The sequence below is a fragment of the Danio rerio genome, chromosome 12 (assembly GCF_049306965.1).
Source record: "Danio rerio strain Tuebingen ecotype United States chromosome 12, GRCz12tu, whole genome shotgun sequence".
NCBI lineage: Eukaryota > Metazoa > Chordata > Actinopteri > Cypriniformes > Danionidae > Danio > Danio rerio.
This window is the reverse complement of record NC_133187.1, coordinates 3,685,259-3,699,914: the sequence shown is the minus strand read 5'-3', so window position 1 is coordinate 3,699,914 and position 14,656 is coordinate 3,685,259. Positions and strand designations below refer to the sequence as shown.

At 33.8% G+C, this 14,656-nt stretch overlaps 1 protein-coding gene across 1 annotated transcript; it reads left to right on the top strand.

Annotated features, from left to right (window-relative positions):
* The first annotated feature begins 323 nt into the window (after positions 1-323).
* gngt2b (guanine nucleotide binding protein (G protein), gamma transducing activity polypeptide 2b) lies at positions 324-3,533 on the top strand. Its single transcript, NM_001204332.1, has 3 exons — positions 324-479; positions 3,020-3,108; positions 3,199-3,533. Exons 2-3 carry the CDS (start codon positions 3,025-3,027, stop codon positions 3,322-3,324), a joined length of 210 nt encoding a protein of 69 aa, NP_001191261.1. The 5' UTR covers positions 324-479; positions 3,020-3,024; the 3' UTR covers positions 3,325-3,533.
* The last annotated feature ends 11,123 nt before the right edge of the window (positions 3,534-14,656 follow it).

Genomic DNA, 14,656 nt, shown 5'->3' with positions numbered 1-14,656 from the left:
AAACTGCAGAAACTGCAAAAATCAACAGCAGACATAATGCAATTTGCAACCATAAATAACCAGAAAACACTTGCGAATAACAAAATATGGACACTTTTCATTAACAGATATATTTTTTCAGTGTAGCTGGAGTTTCTAAGATCCATTGATGATTTTTATAGGTCTCCGCAAAAACTTGACATTGCTATAATTGCAGTTTTGTAGGGCTATTTCCTCTTTGAGCTGGTCCTGCTGAATGCTTAGAGGTGACTCTTCTCTCTTTGGCCTAATGAGATCAGTGGAGATTGAGGACATCAGAGCTCAGTCCTCAATCTCCACACCTCAGAGAAGGAGGAGGATTTTCAGAGTACAGAAATACAGGAGGAAGCTGGAGATCAGAGCTCAGTGTGTCTGGGGGAGCGAGAGGTCTGCACTGCTCATGATCTCCTAGCAGGACACAACACACTTCTCTGACTGCCGCAGGGCCCGACAATCCACAGGTAAAGATAAAAAAAACAGCACTACACCGTTAACAATGTCCTGTAGAATCTACAGTAACTTACTGGCAGCAGTTTGCTAGTAAATCAATTACGGCAAAAATACTGTATTTACATTTACAGCACCATTTATCTCGCTGTAAATGTATTTAATTCTATGTATATCTTTACTGTAAAATATTCTGTAATTTTTTTACAATGCAACTTAATTAAAACACAGCAACATAGTGCATACTTTTACTACAGTAAAATACAGTTTATATTACAGTTAAATACAGTGTAGTTCACACAAATCGTTAACGGTGTACTTTTGCTTAGTTTTTGGGCAAGATATTGCAAATGTGCGGAATGCTTGAATAGAAAAATTGTTAATAAACCAGAAACATACTTTATTTAAATTTTATTTCAACAGGTAAAATCAGATTATTATTTTTTGCTTCATTTTTGTCAGATTAATGCAAATATACAGAATGGTTGAATAGAAAAATCTGAAACAACCAGAGCTATTATATAGTCTTGTTTTAATTCAACAAGTAAAACCAGTTTTTTTATTTATTTTTTGCTTTGTTTTATTGTCAGATTATTGCAAATATGTGGGAAAAACAGATATATTGTTTATCTTTACATTTTAATTCAACTGGTCAAAAACTTTTTTTTTTTTTTTGCTTTGTTTTTGGTCAGATTATTGCAAATATGCAGAACGATTGAAACAGAAACATCAAAAACAACCAAAGATATCATTTATTTTTACGTTTTAATTAAACATTTAAAGCCAGCTTTTTTTTTCTTTTTTTTTTTGCTTCATCTTTGGTCAGTTTATTGCAAATATGTGGAAAAAAACACATTTATAATTTATATTTAGATTTTAATTCATCAGGTAAAAAACAGCTTGTTTTGTTTTTGTTTGGATTATTTGTTTTGGATTATATGCAGCACATTTGAATGGAAAAATTGGAAACAACCTGACTTAATAATTTATTTACGTTTTAATTCAACAGGTAAAATCTGATTTTTGTTTATTTTTTGCTTTATTTTGGTTGGATTATTGCAAATATGTGAAACATTTGAATAGAAAAATTGGAAACAACCAGAGATATAATTTATTTACAGTTTTATCCAATACAGTTTTTTTTTTTTTTTTGCTTAATTCTTCTTTGGAATATTGTAATTATGCGGAACAGTAACAACTAGACATATTATTTATTGTTAAATATTAGTTCAACAGGTAAAAAAAAAAGGAAAATTAAATTATTTTAAACATTAAATATGTTTGAATAGAAAAATGTGAAACAATCAGTAATTAATTTAAACTACATTATGCACATTTCAATTTTCCCTCATAAAAGCCTTTTTTAGATACGCAAATAGGGATTTAATAAGCTTTTCATTTATATAGCCTTTATAATATAATCAAATAGCATTTTTTAATTCTCTGAATATGATTTTTGCAATGTCATTTTGACATTTTTTGTGCATTTACCTGTAATAGTTTTGTATGTATTAACAATAATCCATTTAACAGACACTTTAACCCAATGCAACTTCATAAAAAAAGGAAATTAAGAAAACATGATAGTTAACATTAACGAATCGGCCCCAGATGCCAACAAATCTGTGAAAGAATTTGTAAAATAGATTGTTGTGAAATATAAACAAACAATTAACTATATAAATAAATAAGTAAAATCCAAAATTACATTTATATTTATTTCAATTTAAATAAACAAACAAAATAAGTAAATATATTCTGAAATTACATTAAATTTTTTTTAAATAAACAAACAAAGATAATTGTAAAATAGATTGTTGAATATTATAAATAAATAAACTAATTAATAAAATCTGACATTACATTTACATTTACTTCAGTTTAAATAAACAAACAATTTTTTTTAAAATAGATTGTTGGATATTATGAATAAACAAATACACAAACATATAAATGATTAAATAAAATCTGAAATTATATATAAAATAATTAATTACAAATAAAATGAATTAAACAAATATATAGATAAATAAAAAAATAGATAAATAAAATCTGAAATTACATTTAAATTTATTTCACTTTAAATAAACAAACAAACAAATGTAAAATAGATTGTTGGATATTATAAACCAACAAACAAATAATTAAAATCTGAAATTACATTTAAATTAATTAATTACAAATTAAATTATTTAAACAACCAAATACATAGATAAATAAATAAATAAATAAATAAATAAATAAACAAACAAACAAATGAATGAATAAATAAAAAAAATGTAAAAATCTGAAGTTACAATTAAATTTATTTCAATTTAAATAAACAAAAAAAAATATGTAAAATAGATCGTTGGATATTATAAACCAATAAAAAAATAAATAAAATCTGAAATTACATTTTACATTTATTTACATTTAATTTAACAAACAAATACATAATTTATTAACATTTAAGTTGCAATTAAAACAAGATAAAAAACTAATTAAGTATTGTGCGCAAAACCTTTTTAAGGGAGAGTATTTTCACATATGTCTCCTTTTCTTTTCTGAATAGTCAGGATGGCTCGGGACATGTCAGATAAAGAAATCCTGAAGATGGAGCTGGACCAGCTGAAGGTGGAAGTGAACACTGCTCGTACCGCGGTAAGAAACTCCATCATCATCATTATCTTCCATCCATTGTTTCGACTGCTTGATTTCAGTCAGTGAAAAAAAATTCCTTCTCCTCCTCAGGTTTCAGCAACAGCCCCAGAAATCATTGCATTTGTGGAGGGTTTATCTGCCGAAGATCCTCTGGTTAAAGGTGTGCCAGAGGACAAGAACCCATTCAAGGAGAAGGGAGGCTGCATTATTACGTAGCGTCGGCCCTGGAGGAACCAGGGCTCTCTGTTCAATCAACGCTTTTTGTATAAAGTTTGCCGGTCCTAGAAATGCTTTTGATTTACTGTAGTTTAAAATAAAATATAAAAGATGTCCAGAAATGTGAACCCTCATGTCATTTAATACCTCTTTGTGATATGATGCTGTCGGTCTGTTTTTGAAATAAACACATTAGCAATCTGAGCAAATGGTTTAATGTCGTGGTGTCAGTGCGATCTAGACTCTAATTTGGTCATTCATTCATTCATTCATTCATTCATTCATTCATTTATTCATTCATTCATTCATTCATTCATTCATTTTCCTTCAGCTAAGTCCCTCATTTATCAGGGGTCACAACAACGGAATAAAATGCCAACCATTCCAGTGTATTTTCTAGTAGCAGGAAACACCCATGCACTCTCTCTTTCATACACACACTCATACACTTCAGTTAATTAAGTTAATCCAATTCCCCTATAGCGCATGTGTTTAGACTTTGGGGGAGCAGCACCCGGAGGAAACCCGACGGAGAACATGCAAACTCCACAGAGAAATGCCAACTGACCCACACTGTAAAAGCTAATACCCTATCTACTCACTAAAACTGAGGTAACGGATTACAAGCAATATTGTTAATTAAATTCAACTAATATGCATTGAGTAACAATTAATTAAACTGGCTTATTTAAAATTAGTCATTTAAAATGAGTAACTGCAAACAGTATTTAAAAAAAAAAAAAGCAAATTTTAACCAAAGTTATTGATTTAATTATTGATCGTTGTAACAGAAAATGATTGTGAATTTGAAAATGCTCATTTTAATCACGTTGGATTTAATTAATATTTTCTCTTTTTTTAATTATTCAAAAGTCTTGGCTAAATTCTCATAATAAAATTCATTAGATTTTATTTAAGACATTTTTAAGTAAGTTTAAAGCAAAAAAAATACCTTAAGAACAGGAAATAATTTTTTTTTAAATAAAGTGTACATATTAAATTCTAATAAAATCTACAAGAACACAGAAGCTGAATATATCTATAAAGAAAATCACAATTATTTGACGAAAAATTTGAATCCCTGAAAGAAAACGTCAGAATTTTGAGATATTCAATCATTCATTTTCCTTCAGCTTAGTCCCTTCATTTATCAGGGGTCGCCACAGCGGAATGAACCGTCAACTTATCCATCACGTTTTACACAGCGGATGCCCTTCCAGCTGCAACCCAGTACTGGAAAACTCCCATACATATTCATTTACACACACACAAACATACACTACGGTCAGTTTTCTTTAACCAATTCCCCTATAGCGCATGTGTTTAGACTGTGGGGGAGCAGCACCCGGAGGAAACCCGACGGAGAACATGCAAACTCCACAGAGAAATGCCAACTGACCCACACTGTAAAAGCTAATACCCTATCTACTCACTAAAACTGAGGTAACGGATTACAAGCAATATTATTAATTAAATTCAACTAATATGAATTGAGTAATAATTAATTAAACTGGCTTATTTAAAATTAGTCATTTAAAATGTGTAACCGCATGTGTTTGAACTGTGGGGGAAACAGGAGCACCCGGAGGAAACCCACGCCAACACGGGGAGAACATGCAAACTCCACACAGAAATGCCCACTGACCCAGCCATGAGTCGAACGAGCAACCTTCTTGCTGTGAGGCAACAGCGCTAACCACTGAGCCACCGTGATGCCCATTTCTGAGATAAAAACCATTACAAGAAAAAAAACGTCAAAACTGCAAAATATAAGATCAGAATTTACTAAAACAGGAGATCAGAAGTGAAATAAAAACTAGATTGTCAAATAAAAATGGAATTTGTGAGATTTAAACTTTAAATACTTTTTAAAAAATAGTAAAAGCTACATGATTACATCAATTAAAATTGCATAGATGAAAAATAAAGCAGATAAAAACACTAACTCCAAGTTCAACACAAAGTCAGAAATGTGAAATGCAAACTTGCTTGTATAAAATGACTACAGAAAAGATTTTGCATTTTGGTTAGGGGCGGGGAAAAAAATCAGAAAATCTTTAAAATAATTTATCCAAACGGTGGTTACCATAGTGATGTGAAAGAACTATTATGGGTTCTTATGGGTTTACACTGTAAAAAATAAATTGTTGAGAAAACATTAAAAAATAAGGCAACTTGATGCAGTAAGAACTTTGAGTTGCCTCAACAACTATTTTTTAGTTCTTCTCAGTAACAGTATTTTGTTAAACTGACATAATTTTGTTCATTCATGCAATGTTGATTATTGCATTTTACTAATAAAGATATTCTTTTCACATCAACTAAAGCAACAGTTACTGCTTTTGAGTCAATAATTTTTTTTTGTTTAGTGGATGATTGTTTTTCAAATTTGCAAAATAAGTAATTAGTTGTTGTTTGCATATCATCCTATTTTTAATCATTTTACTTAAAAATGAACACAAACTTACTACTTCATCCATTCATTCCTTCGGCTTAGTCCCTTTATTCATCGGGGGTCACCACAGTGGAATGAACCGCCAACTTATTCAGCATATGTTTTACACAGCGGATGCCCTTTTAGCTGCAACACAGTACTGGCAAATGCGCATTCACACTCAGACCACTGGGGCGGAAACCGGAGCACCCGGAGGAAACACACATGAACATAGGGATGTCAACTGACCCAGACGGGTCTCGAACGAGCAACCTTCTTGCTGTGAGGCGACTGTGCTACCAATTGCGCCACTGTGTCACCCCTCTTTCAAGCAACAGATAAACAAGCTCAGTTTGCAATCGTCACGTCACGCATGCCCAACTGATTCAAATATCAACATTCCTATTCAACACAAAAATGTTTGTCCAGAAAACTCAGTTAAACATGTAGACATGACATTTTAGCGAATATTGTTGATATAGCAGATATTTTTGTGTAATCAATTCTTATTCACAATTCTTAGTAAATATGACAGAAAAAGAACAGTGCGTTGAACAAATGGTGATTATGTTTTTTACAGTGAATCCAATCACCTATACCGCATGTAAACGTTGGGAAAACATAGAAACTCCCCAATCAAAGCCAATGTTGGGTTGATTTTTTTTTTCAATTCAATTTAAATCACACATTTTGGTATGGTTTGTTCATATTGACCCAACATTTCATTTACATTTACATTTAGTCATTTAGCAGACGCTTTTATCCAAAGCGACTTACAAATGAGGACAAGGAAGCAATTTACACAACTATAAGAGCAACAATGAATAAGTGCTATAGGCAAGTTTCAGGTCTGTAAAGTCTAAGAAGGGAAGTATTAGTAGTATTATTTTTTATTATTATTATTATTTTTTGTTTGTACAGTTAGTGTGATATTCAGAGAGGCAATTACAGATTAGGAAGTGTAGTGGAGACTAAATAGTTGGGTTTTTAGTAGTTTCTTGAAAGTAGCGAGTGACTCTGCTGTTCTGATGCAGTTAGGGAGTTCATTCCACCAACTGGGCAGATTGAGCGTGAGCGTTCGCGAAAGTGATTTCTTCCCTCTTTGGGATGGAACCACGAGGCGACGTTCATTCACAGAACGCAAGTTTCTGGAGGGCACATAGATCTGCAGAAGCGAGAGCAGATAAGAAGGAGCAAAGCCAGAAGTCACTTTGTAGGCAAACATCAGAGCTTTGAATTTGATGCGAGCAGCAACTGGCAGCCAGTGCAAACGGACTAGCAGCGGAGTGACATGTGCTCGTTTAGGTTCATTGAAGACCACTCGTGCTGCTGCATTCTGGAGCAGTTGAAGAGGCTTGATAGAGTTAGCTGGAAGCCCGGCTAGTAGAGAGTTGCAGTAATCCAGTTTGGAGAGAACAAGAGCTTGAACAAGGAGTTGAGCTGCATGTTCAGATAAGAATTTCTTAGTGTCTAATCATTTGCTTTTAGATTCATTCATTTTCTTTCGGCTTAGTCTCTTTATTCATAATGGGGTCACCACAGCAGAATGAACCGCCAACTTATCCAGCATATGTTTTATGCGCTCATACAGCCAATTTAGTTTATTCAGTTCACTTATAGCACATGTGTTTGGATTGTGGGGGAAACCGGAGCAGCCGGAGAAAATATGCAAACTCCACACAGAACCACAGGACTTGAGCCAGCAACCTTCTTGTTGTGAGGCGATGGTGCTAACCACTGAGCCACTGCGTCGCCCTTGCTTTTAGATGTCAGCTCACATTCTCCATGACTATTCAATGTGACACATCTCAGAGATTTATATAATTATCATTTAATATCTCAGTCATCAGTGCGTCTCTGCAAATCCTGGAAACCGTATGAGCAAATCCTTCAACAACAAACTGAAATAACCTTGCTGTTTGGTCTTGCTCACACACACACACGAGCCGCAGTTCATCCCAATTACTGGCTCAGTATTTAAATAGGAGGCAGTGGGACAAGTCGGAAAAGGAGCTTACAGGATGAAAAGCTCAAGATGAGGATCAGAGAATGAGCTTAAGATCTTGAGACACAGGAAGCAGATGCTGTTCAGCGGCACAGAAATGGTCTGACACACAAATCTCATGATTACAGCAGCCAATGAGCAGCCACTCATTTGGTCCACATGCGGAGGTTTACCTATGCAGAGCTCTAATGAAACATTACCCCCGTTATCATGGACAAATGACACTCTTGCCTAAATACAGCCATGCGACGCAATTGGATGAATTGAATTGGTGTGTGTGTGTGTGTGTGTCTGTTTGTATGGGATAGTATATGGGTGTCATTGTTGATGAAAGGGTATGCACTGCGTAAAACATATGCTAAAGTAGTTGGTGGTTCATTCCGCTGTAGTGAGCCGAAGGAAAATTAATAAAGGAATGACTTTGATAGGTCTACATTTGACCCAACGTTGGGTTACATATAACATTTTCATTTTTCTCCCGTTTTTCCACTTTTTTCCAGGAGAGAACCCTAGACTACTGTCTCCCTGGACACTTCCTCCTGCTCCTCCGGTGGGATCCTGAGGCGTTCCCAGGCCAGCTGAGAGACATAGTGCTCCAGCGTGTCCTTGGTCTTTCCCAGTGGGAGATGCCTGGAACCAGGGCCGGAGTGGGACTCCTTTTTAGCTCTGGAGTTTCAAGCCTTACCGTACGTTCACACCGAAAGCGGCGAGAGCATCAAAGTAGCCGGAAGTCATTCATTTTAAATGAGAGCCGGCGCGATAGGCGACGATAAGCAGCGAGGAGCAGCGCGGTGCGTCTTCGCCGGCGTGAGCGTCGAGGAGAGTTGAAATGAAGTCAACTTTATGGTAATGAGCTATGACGCGGTTCGGCGGCAAGCAATCAGAATAAAGACGTACACCGCTTGATAGCAGTTCAGGGAACACAGACCTGTGAACTTTGGTTCCGACCACAGTTGTTCCCAAGGGTTTGATTATTGCGGTCGCCGGATTTCCAATTATTTACAATGTTTTCTTACAGGAACATACATTAAATAAGTTACTGGCGAGTTACTGATGTTCATTAATGTTATATAAATTTATCTTTAAAAAGCGGGAATCTCACGCGATGTGACAGTACAAAACAGTACTGCTGCTTCAGGATATTTCAGACATATGGACACATATTGGATAAATAGAGCAAAGCCACACCACATGCAACTTGATCTTCCATTGTTATATGAATTTGATAAGAAGTGCGCAACATTTTCACGCTAAAAACATGCCTTATGCAGGAATGTAACTGATATGCTGCAACGGCTCCTTTAAGTACGAGATCAATGTAGCGAGTTTTGACGCTCTCGCCAGGCAGCGTTGTCGCCAGGGCCGCCAGAGCGACCTTGGACGCTCTCGCCGCTTTCGGTGTAAACGTACGGTTAGACCGGCCCACCTCAGTCGACGACTGACAATGTTAAAATAACGTTATTTCCAATTCAGTTTCAAATGACACTAACACGTCTTTTTCAAGGACACAGCTGCTTTAGAACTTCAAATGTTTTTCATAAATATGAGAACATTAATTCTTTATAGACATCCAGTCCTTTGTAACGGTCGTCAAACACACACACAAAAAAAATGTACCCCTACATTATTACAAAATTACATTACATTATTAATACATTATTATTATTATTATTATTATTATTATTATTATTATTATTATTATCATTATTATTATTATTATTATTATTATTATTATTATTATTATTATTATCATTATTATTATTATCATTATTATTATTATTATCATTATTATCATTATTATTAATGTTATTATTATTATTATTAATATTATTATTATCATTATTATCATTATTATTATTATTATCATTATTATCATTATTATTAATGCTATTATTATTATTATTATTATTATTATTATTATCATTATTATTATTATTATTATCATTATTATCATTATTATTAATGTTATTATTATTATTATTATTATTATCATTATTATTATTATTATTATTATTATTATTATTATTATTATTATTATTATTATCATTATTATCATTATTATTAATGTTATTATTATTATTATTATTATTATTATTATTATTGTCATCATCAGTATTATATTAATAATAATGATAATAATAATAATAATAATAATAATAATAATCATAATCATAATAATGATAATAATAATAATAATAATAATAACATTAATAATAATAATAATAATAGCAATAACAATGTTGTATAAAAGTTTGTAATTATGCTGATATAAAATGTTATTCTGTTGCATAAATATTTCATCAAGCAGGCCGGCTTGCACTTGCTATTCTTATCAACATATGTCAGTCATAAAGTCACATATAGATAAACACAGTGCAAAGCGCAGGATGTTTGGTTTATCTTAATTACCTTATCTCGTAACGATAACAAGAATAACCTATTTCTTCATTGTTGCTTAAATTGACGAGATGAAAACTCATCACTGGTGAGATATATAGATAAATTCTTTTGTTGATCACGTCGCAAACACTTTTGTTTATTGTGTCACAAACAAAGCATCTGGTCATTGTGCTTTCTACATTCACCAAGTGCATTATTTTCCCATGCTGGTCTGAGAATGCTTTGAGATGTCAGTGTGACATTTATCAGTGTGACATTTGTGCGCGTGCGTCTGTGTGTGTGTGTGTTTATATAGTGCAGAAAATGAAATGTTACACAACCTCAATTTCAGCACAAGACTTCAACGCTTTCTGCTTCATCTTATCCAGATCGTCATAATGACACGTTTAGCCCTCGGTTAATATTTTTAAAGAGTGAAGTGAGATTAGAACTCCAACTTTCATGTCTTATTGCTCGGAGATAAGATATTGGATACGTACTGATTGTGAGATATTTAACTAACTTATGACCATTAAATTACATATTTTACGTACATTTTATTTATTTACATTTTATAATCAATTTGCAATTTCTTTAGATTCTCTTATTTGATACAATAAATCATAATATAGGTAAATAAATTAGAAAGGTATGGTATTAGAGGAGTTGACTTGGACTGGATAAGCAGTTATTTAAAAAATAGGCAACAGTTCGTGGAAATTGGCAACCTTAAATCTTCATACCTAAATGTAAATTGTGGCATACCACAAGGATCAGTTTTAGGTCCAATATTGTTTATAATTAACATTAATGATGTGTGTAAAATATCACAGTTTATTTTATTTGCAGATGATACGAGTATCTTTTGTTCTGGGTATAATTTACCAAAACTTATGGAGTTGATTAAAACAGAAATTAAAAATTTTTAATTGTGTTTTGACGTAAACAAATTGTCATTAAATATAAGTGAAACAAAGGTTATGTTATTTAAGAAATTAACAAGTAGTTATATTATAGATTTACAAATTGATAATGAAGTTATAGAAAGAGTTAATGCAATTAAGTTTCTTGGTGTTGTATTGGATCATAATATTAGTTGGAAACCTCAAATAAACAATGTGATATCAAAATTAGTCAAAACTGTCGCAATAATGTATAAAGCAAGATTTATCCTGGACAAGAAATCAATGTATATATTATAAACCACACTTATGTTGCCGTATATGAGTTATTGTGTTGAAATTTGGTGGAATATACGATCCATATGTACAATGCAGAAACTAGTCATTTGACTAACAGAACATGTGGGGTGTTTGGACAAGGGTGCAATTCTGGTTTGAGAGGTGTGGGGGGGGGGGCAAATCTGAGTGATGGTGATATTGTTGTGGAACGTTGGTGATAGTTTAAGAAATGTGCAGCAATATTAAGTAATTGTGTGCAGAAAAGCCTAAATTTGAAAAATAACCTTTTTCGACTCTCGAGGAAAAACTATAGCATGAAGTAAAGTGCTATATCTAAAAAAAAGTGAGGGGGACATGTCCCCCCTGTTCCCCCCGGGAATTGCGCCACTGTGTTTGGAGCATACAAATCCTTTATTTTTTTTAAATTGAAGATGCTTAAGTTCGATGATTTGGTTAAATTTAAAACAGCACAAGTCATGTCCGAAATGCATGCAAACGTTATTTGAGGAAAGACAAAAGGGATATAGAAGAACAGAATTTTGAAAACAAGGACAACTTTAAAAATGTTGTGTATGTCTGTATGTTGTGTGAAATTATGGAACAGTCTAGATCAGACTCTCAAACAATGTCAGGATAATAATCAATTAAAAAAGTTATACATTAAAATATATATTATTAAAGGAATATAGTGATGAAGATGATTGAAATAGGATAAAATGAGAAAGGTATGATGATATTTTAATTAATGCCTATTTGGAGTACTGTTTTTTTTTGTGTGTGTGTGGGGGGGGGGGGTGGGGGTGGGGGGGGTCTATGTTACAAAATGAAAAAGTACAAATGGAATCAAACATTTAATTTGTCAAAGATTCCAAAAGGATCAAATATGTTTAATGTAAAAAGAAGAGATGAGTAAAAGAAGAAATAAGTTTAAGTAATAGCAAATGATGTATGTGGTAATGGGGTGGGAAAATAATAAGCTTGTGCTTCATCCCGCTCCATTTTCAACCATGTTGAAATACATATTTTTATTAATGATATTTTATGTATGATATTTCTGTTCGAAAATAAATCAAATCGAACCAAAATCATTTTCGCAATGTCATTTTGACATTTTTGTTCATTTAACTGTAATAGTTTTATATGTATTAACATTAATCCATTTAACAGACAGACAGACAGACACAATGCAACCTCATAATACTTCATAATAAGTGGGAATTATGGAAAAAAATGTTAGTTAACATTAATGAATCAGCCTAAATGCATGAATTCATACTCATAATCTCCCTCCAAAGCAATAAGCAACCCAGGCTCATTCTGAAAATGTTACCCTATATACATTTCTGCAGAGCGCCAAATACATCCCAGGAGATACATTTTTTTTTCTGTTTTTGTTTTCACGAATTCCCCAGAGGCCGCTGTGTAGGCTTTTTCAGATCTAAAATTTCTCTCATGAGTGCCATTCACGCCTGCTGCTCTCGCGTAAAACCACCAGAGGCCGCTGTTGACTGATGCCTCGAGGTTGTTGCTAGAGCGGATACGTTTGCGGCCGGAAGTTAACGAGAATTATTTCTATTATTTATTAAATTTCTCATTTGTTGTATTTTATTAACGTCTACCCCCACCCCAACCCTAATCCCAACTGTCACAGTAATGTAAAAACAGTTGTTTTACAGAGTATTAGTTATGTTATCTATTAAATTACCCAATAAATTTTATTTTTAAACGCCTACCCCCACCCCAACCCTAAACCCAACGCTTACAGTACTGTAAAAATATTAATTATCGTTATACAGGGTCATAGAAAAATACTGCTTTATTAATGTGCATATCACACTTCCGGCCCGCCGCATATCCAATCTAGACTTTACCATGGTTCGATTGACTGACTGATCGATTGACCCAACCCTATTTCTTTCCTAATCCAACCAATAGTGTTTTTTAAAGCACAGATTGACCCGCCCACCACCTTCCCTAAGCCCAACCAACAGTTTTAAAAAGTAATTTAGAAAAAGAAAAGCCCTCGCCTGATTTTCACCACGTTTTCAGATTTTACCTATTCTCACCCTGTTATTTACCTGTTTAATTTATTTTTTAGCTTTTGCTTTTGTCTTACCTGCTTTCTGGAACCGTTCTTCGCCAGACTTGAACACCATTGTCATGGTCGACTCAAGTCCGTCAACGTCGATGTCGAGCTACTGGGCAAACAGCAGGAAAACCGTCCATACAGAGGTACACAATCAGCTGCTACGCGCAAAAAAATGGCGTTATACCACCCTTAAGCTTTCGTCAGACCGTTGTTCAGTGCTACATTGTTGAACGCAGTTAGTTGAATGCTACGTACCTCTGGCTACATAATTTGCGATCTCCAGAAATGTTTATAGGGGTACATTTTCAGAATAAACCCATGTGCTTCCAGCTAACTCTATCAAGCCTCTTCAACTGCTCCAGAATGCAGCAGCACGAGTGGTCTTCAATGAACCTAAACGAGCACATGTCACTCCGCTGCTAGTCCGTTTGCACTGGCTGCCAGTTGCTGCTCGCATCAAATTCAAAGCTCTGATGTTTGCCTACAAAGTGACTTCTGGCCTTGCTCCTTCTTATCTGCTCTCGCTTCTGCAGATCTATGTGCCCTCCAGAAACTTGCGTTCTGTGAATGAACGTCGCCTCGTGGTTCCATCCCAAAGAGGGAAGAAATCACTTTCGCTCACGCTCACGCTCAATCTGCCCAGTTGGTGGAATGAACTCCCTAACTGCATCAGAACAGCAGAGTCACTCGCTACTTTCAAGAAACTACTAAAAACCCAACTATTTAGTCTGCACTACACTTCCTAATCTGTAATTGCCTCTCTGAATATCACACTAACTGTACAAAAAAAAAAAAATAAAATTACTAATACTACTAATACTTCCCTTCTTAGACTTTACAGACCTGAAACTTGCCTATTCATTTATTCACAATACTTCACTTATTCATTGTTGCTCTTGGTTGTGTAAATTGCTTCCTTGTCCTCATTTGTAAGTCGCTTTGGATAAAAGCGTCTGCTAAATGAATAAATGTAAATGTAAATGTAAATGTCGACAATATGAGTTGAACATTAGAAGAAGAAAAAAACAGCAATTGACCTCCATTCAGTTTTTTTTTTTTTTTGTTTCTACTAAAAATTCCAACGGCTGCTTGCATATCCATCATTTTTCAGGATATCTTGTCTTGTGTTCAACAGAAGGAAGAAATTTATAGTTTAGAAGCATGCGAGTAAATAATTAGTAAATACATTTTTGAGGGATTTGTCCCTGTAACAAAGCCTCTTGCTTTGGAATTTTTCTTGAAAA

Bases quoted from the DNA above. Each gene is read 5' to 3' on its own strand.
- gngt2b (NM_001204332.1), top strand. From the start codon at position 3,025: ATGGCTCGGGACATGTCAGATAAAGAAATCCTGAAGATGGAGCTGGAC. The intron at 3,109-3,198 runs GTAAGAAACTCC...TCTCCTCCTCAG, and splicing joins TGAACACTGCTCGTACCGCG to GTTTCAGCAACAGCCCCAGA.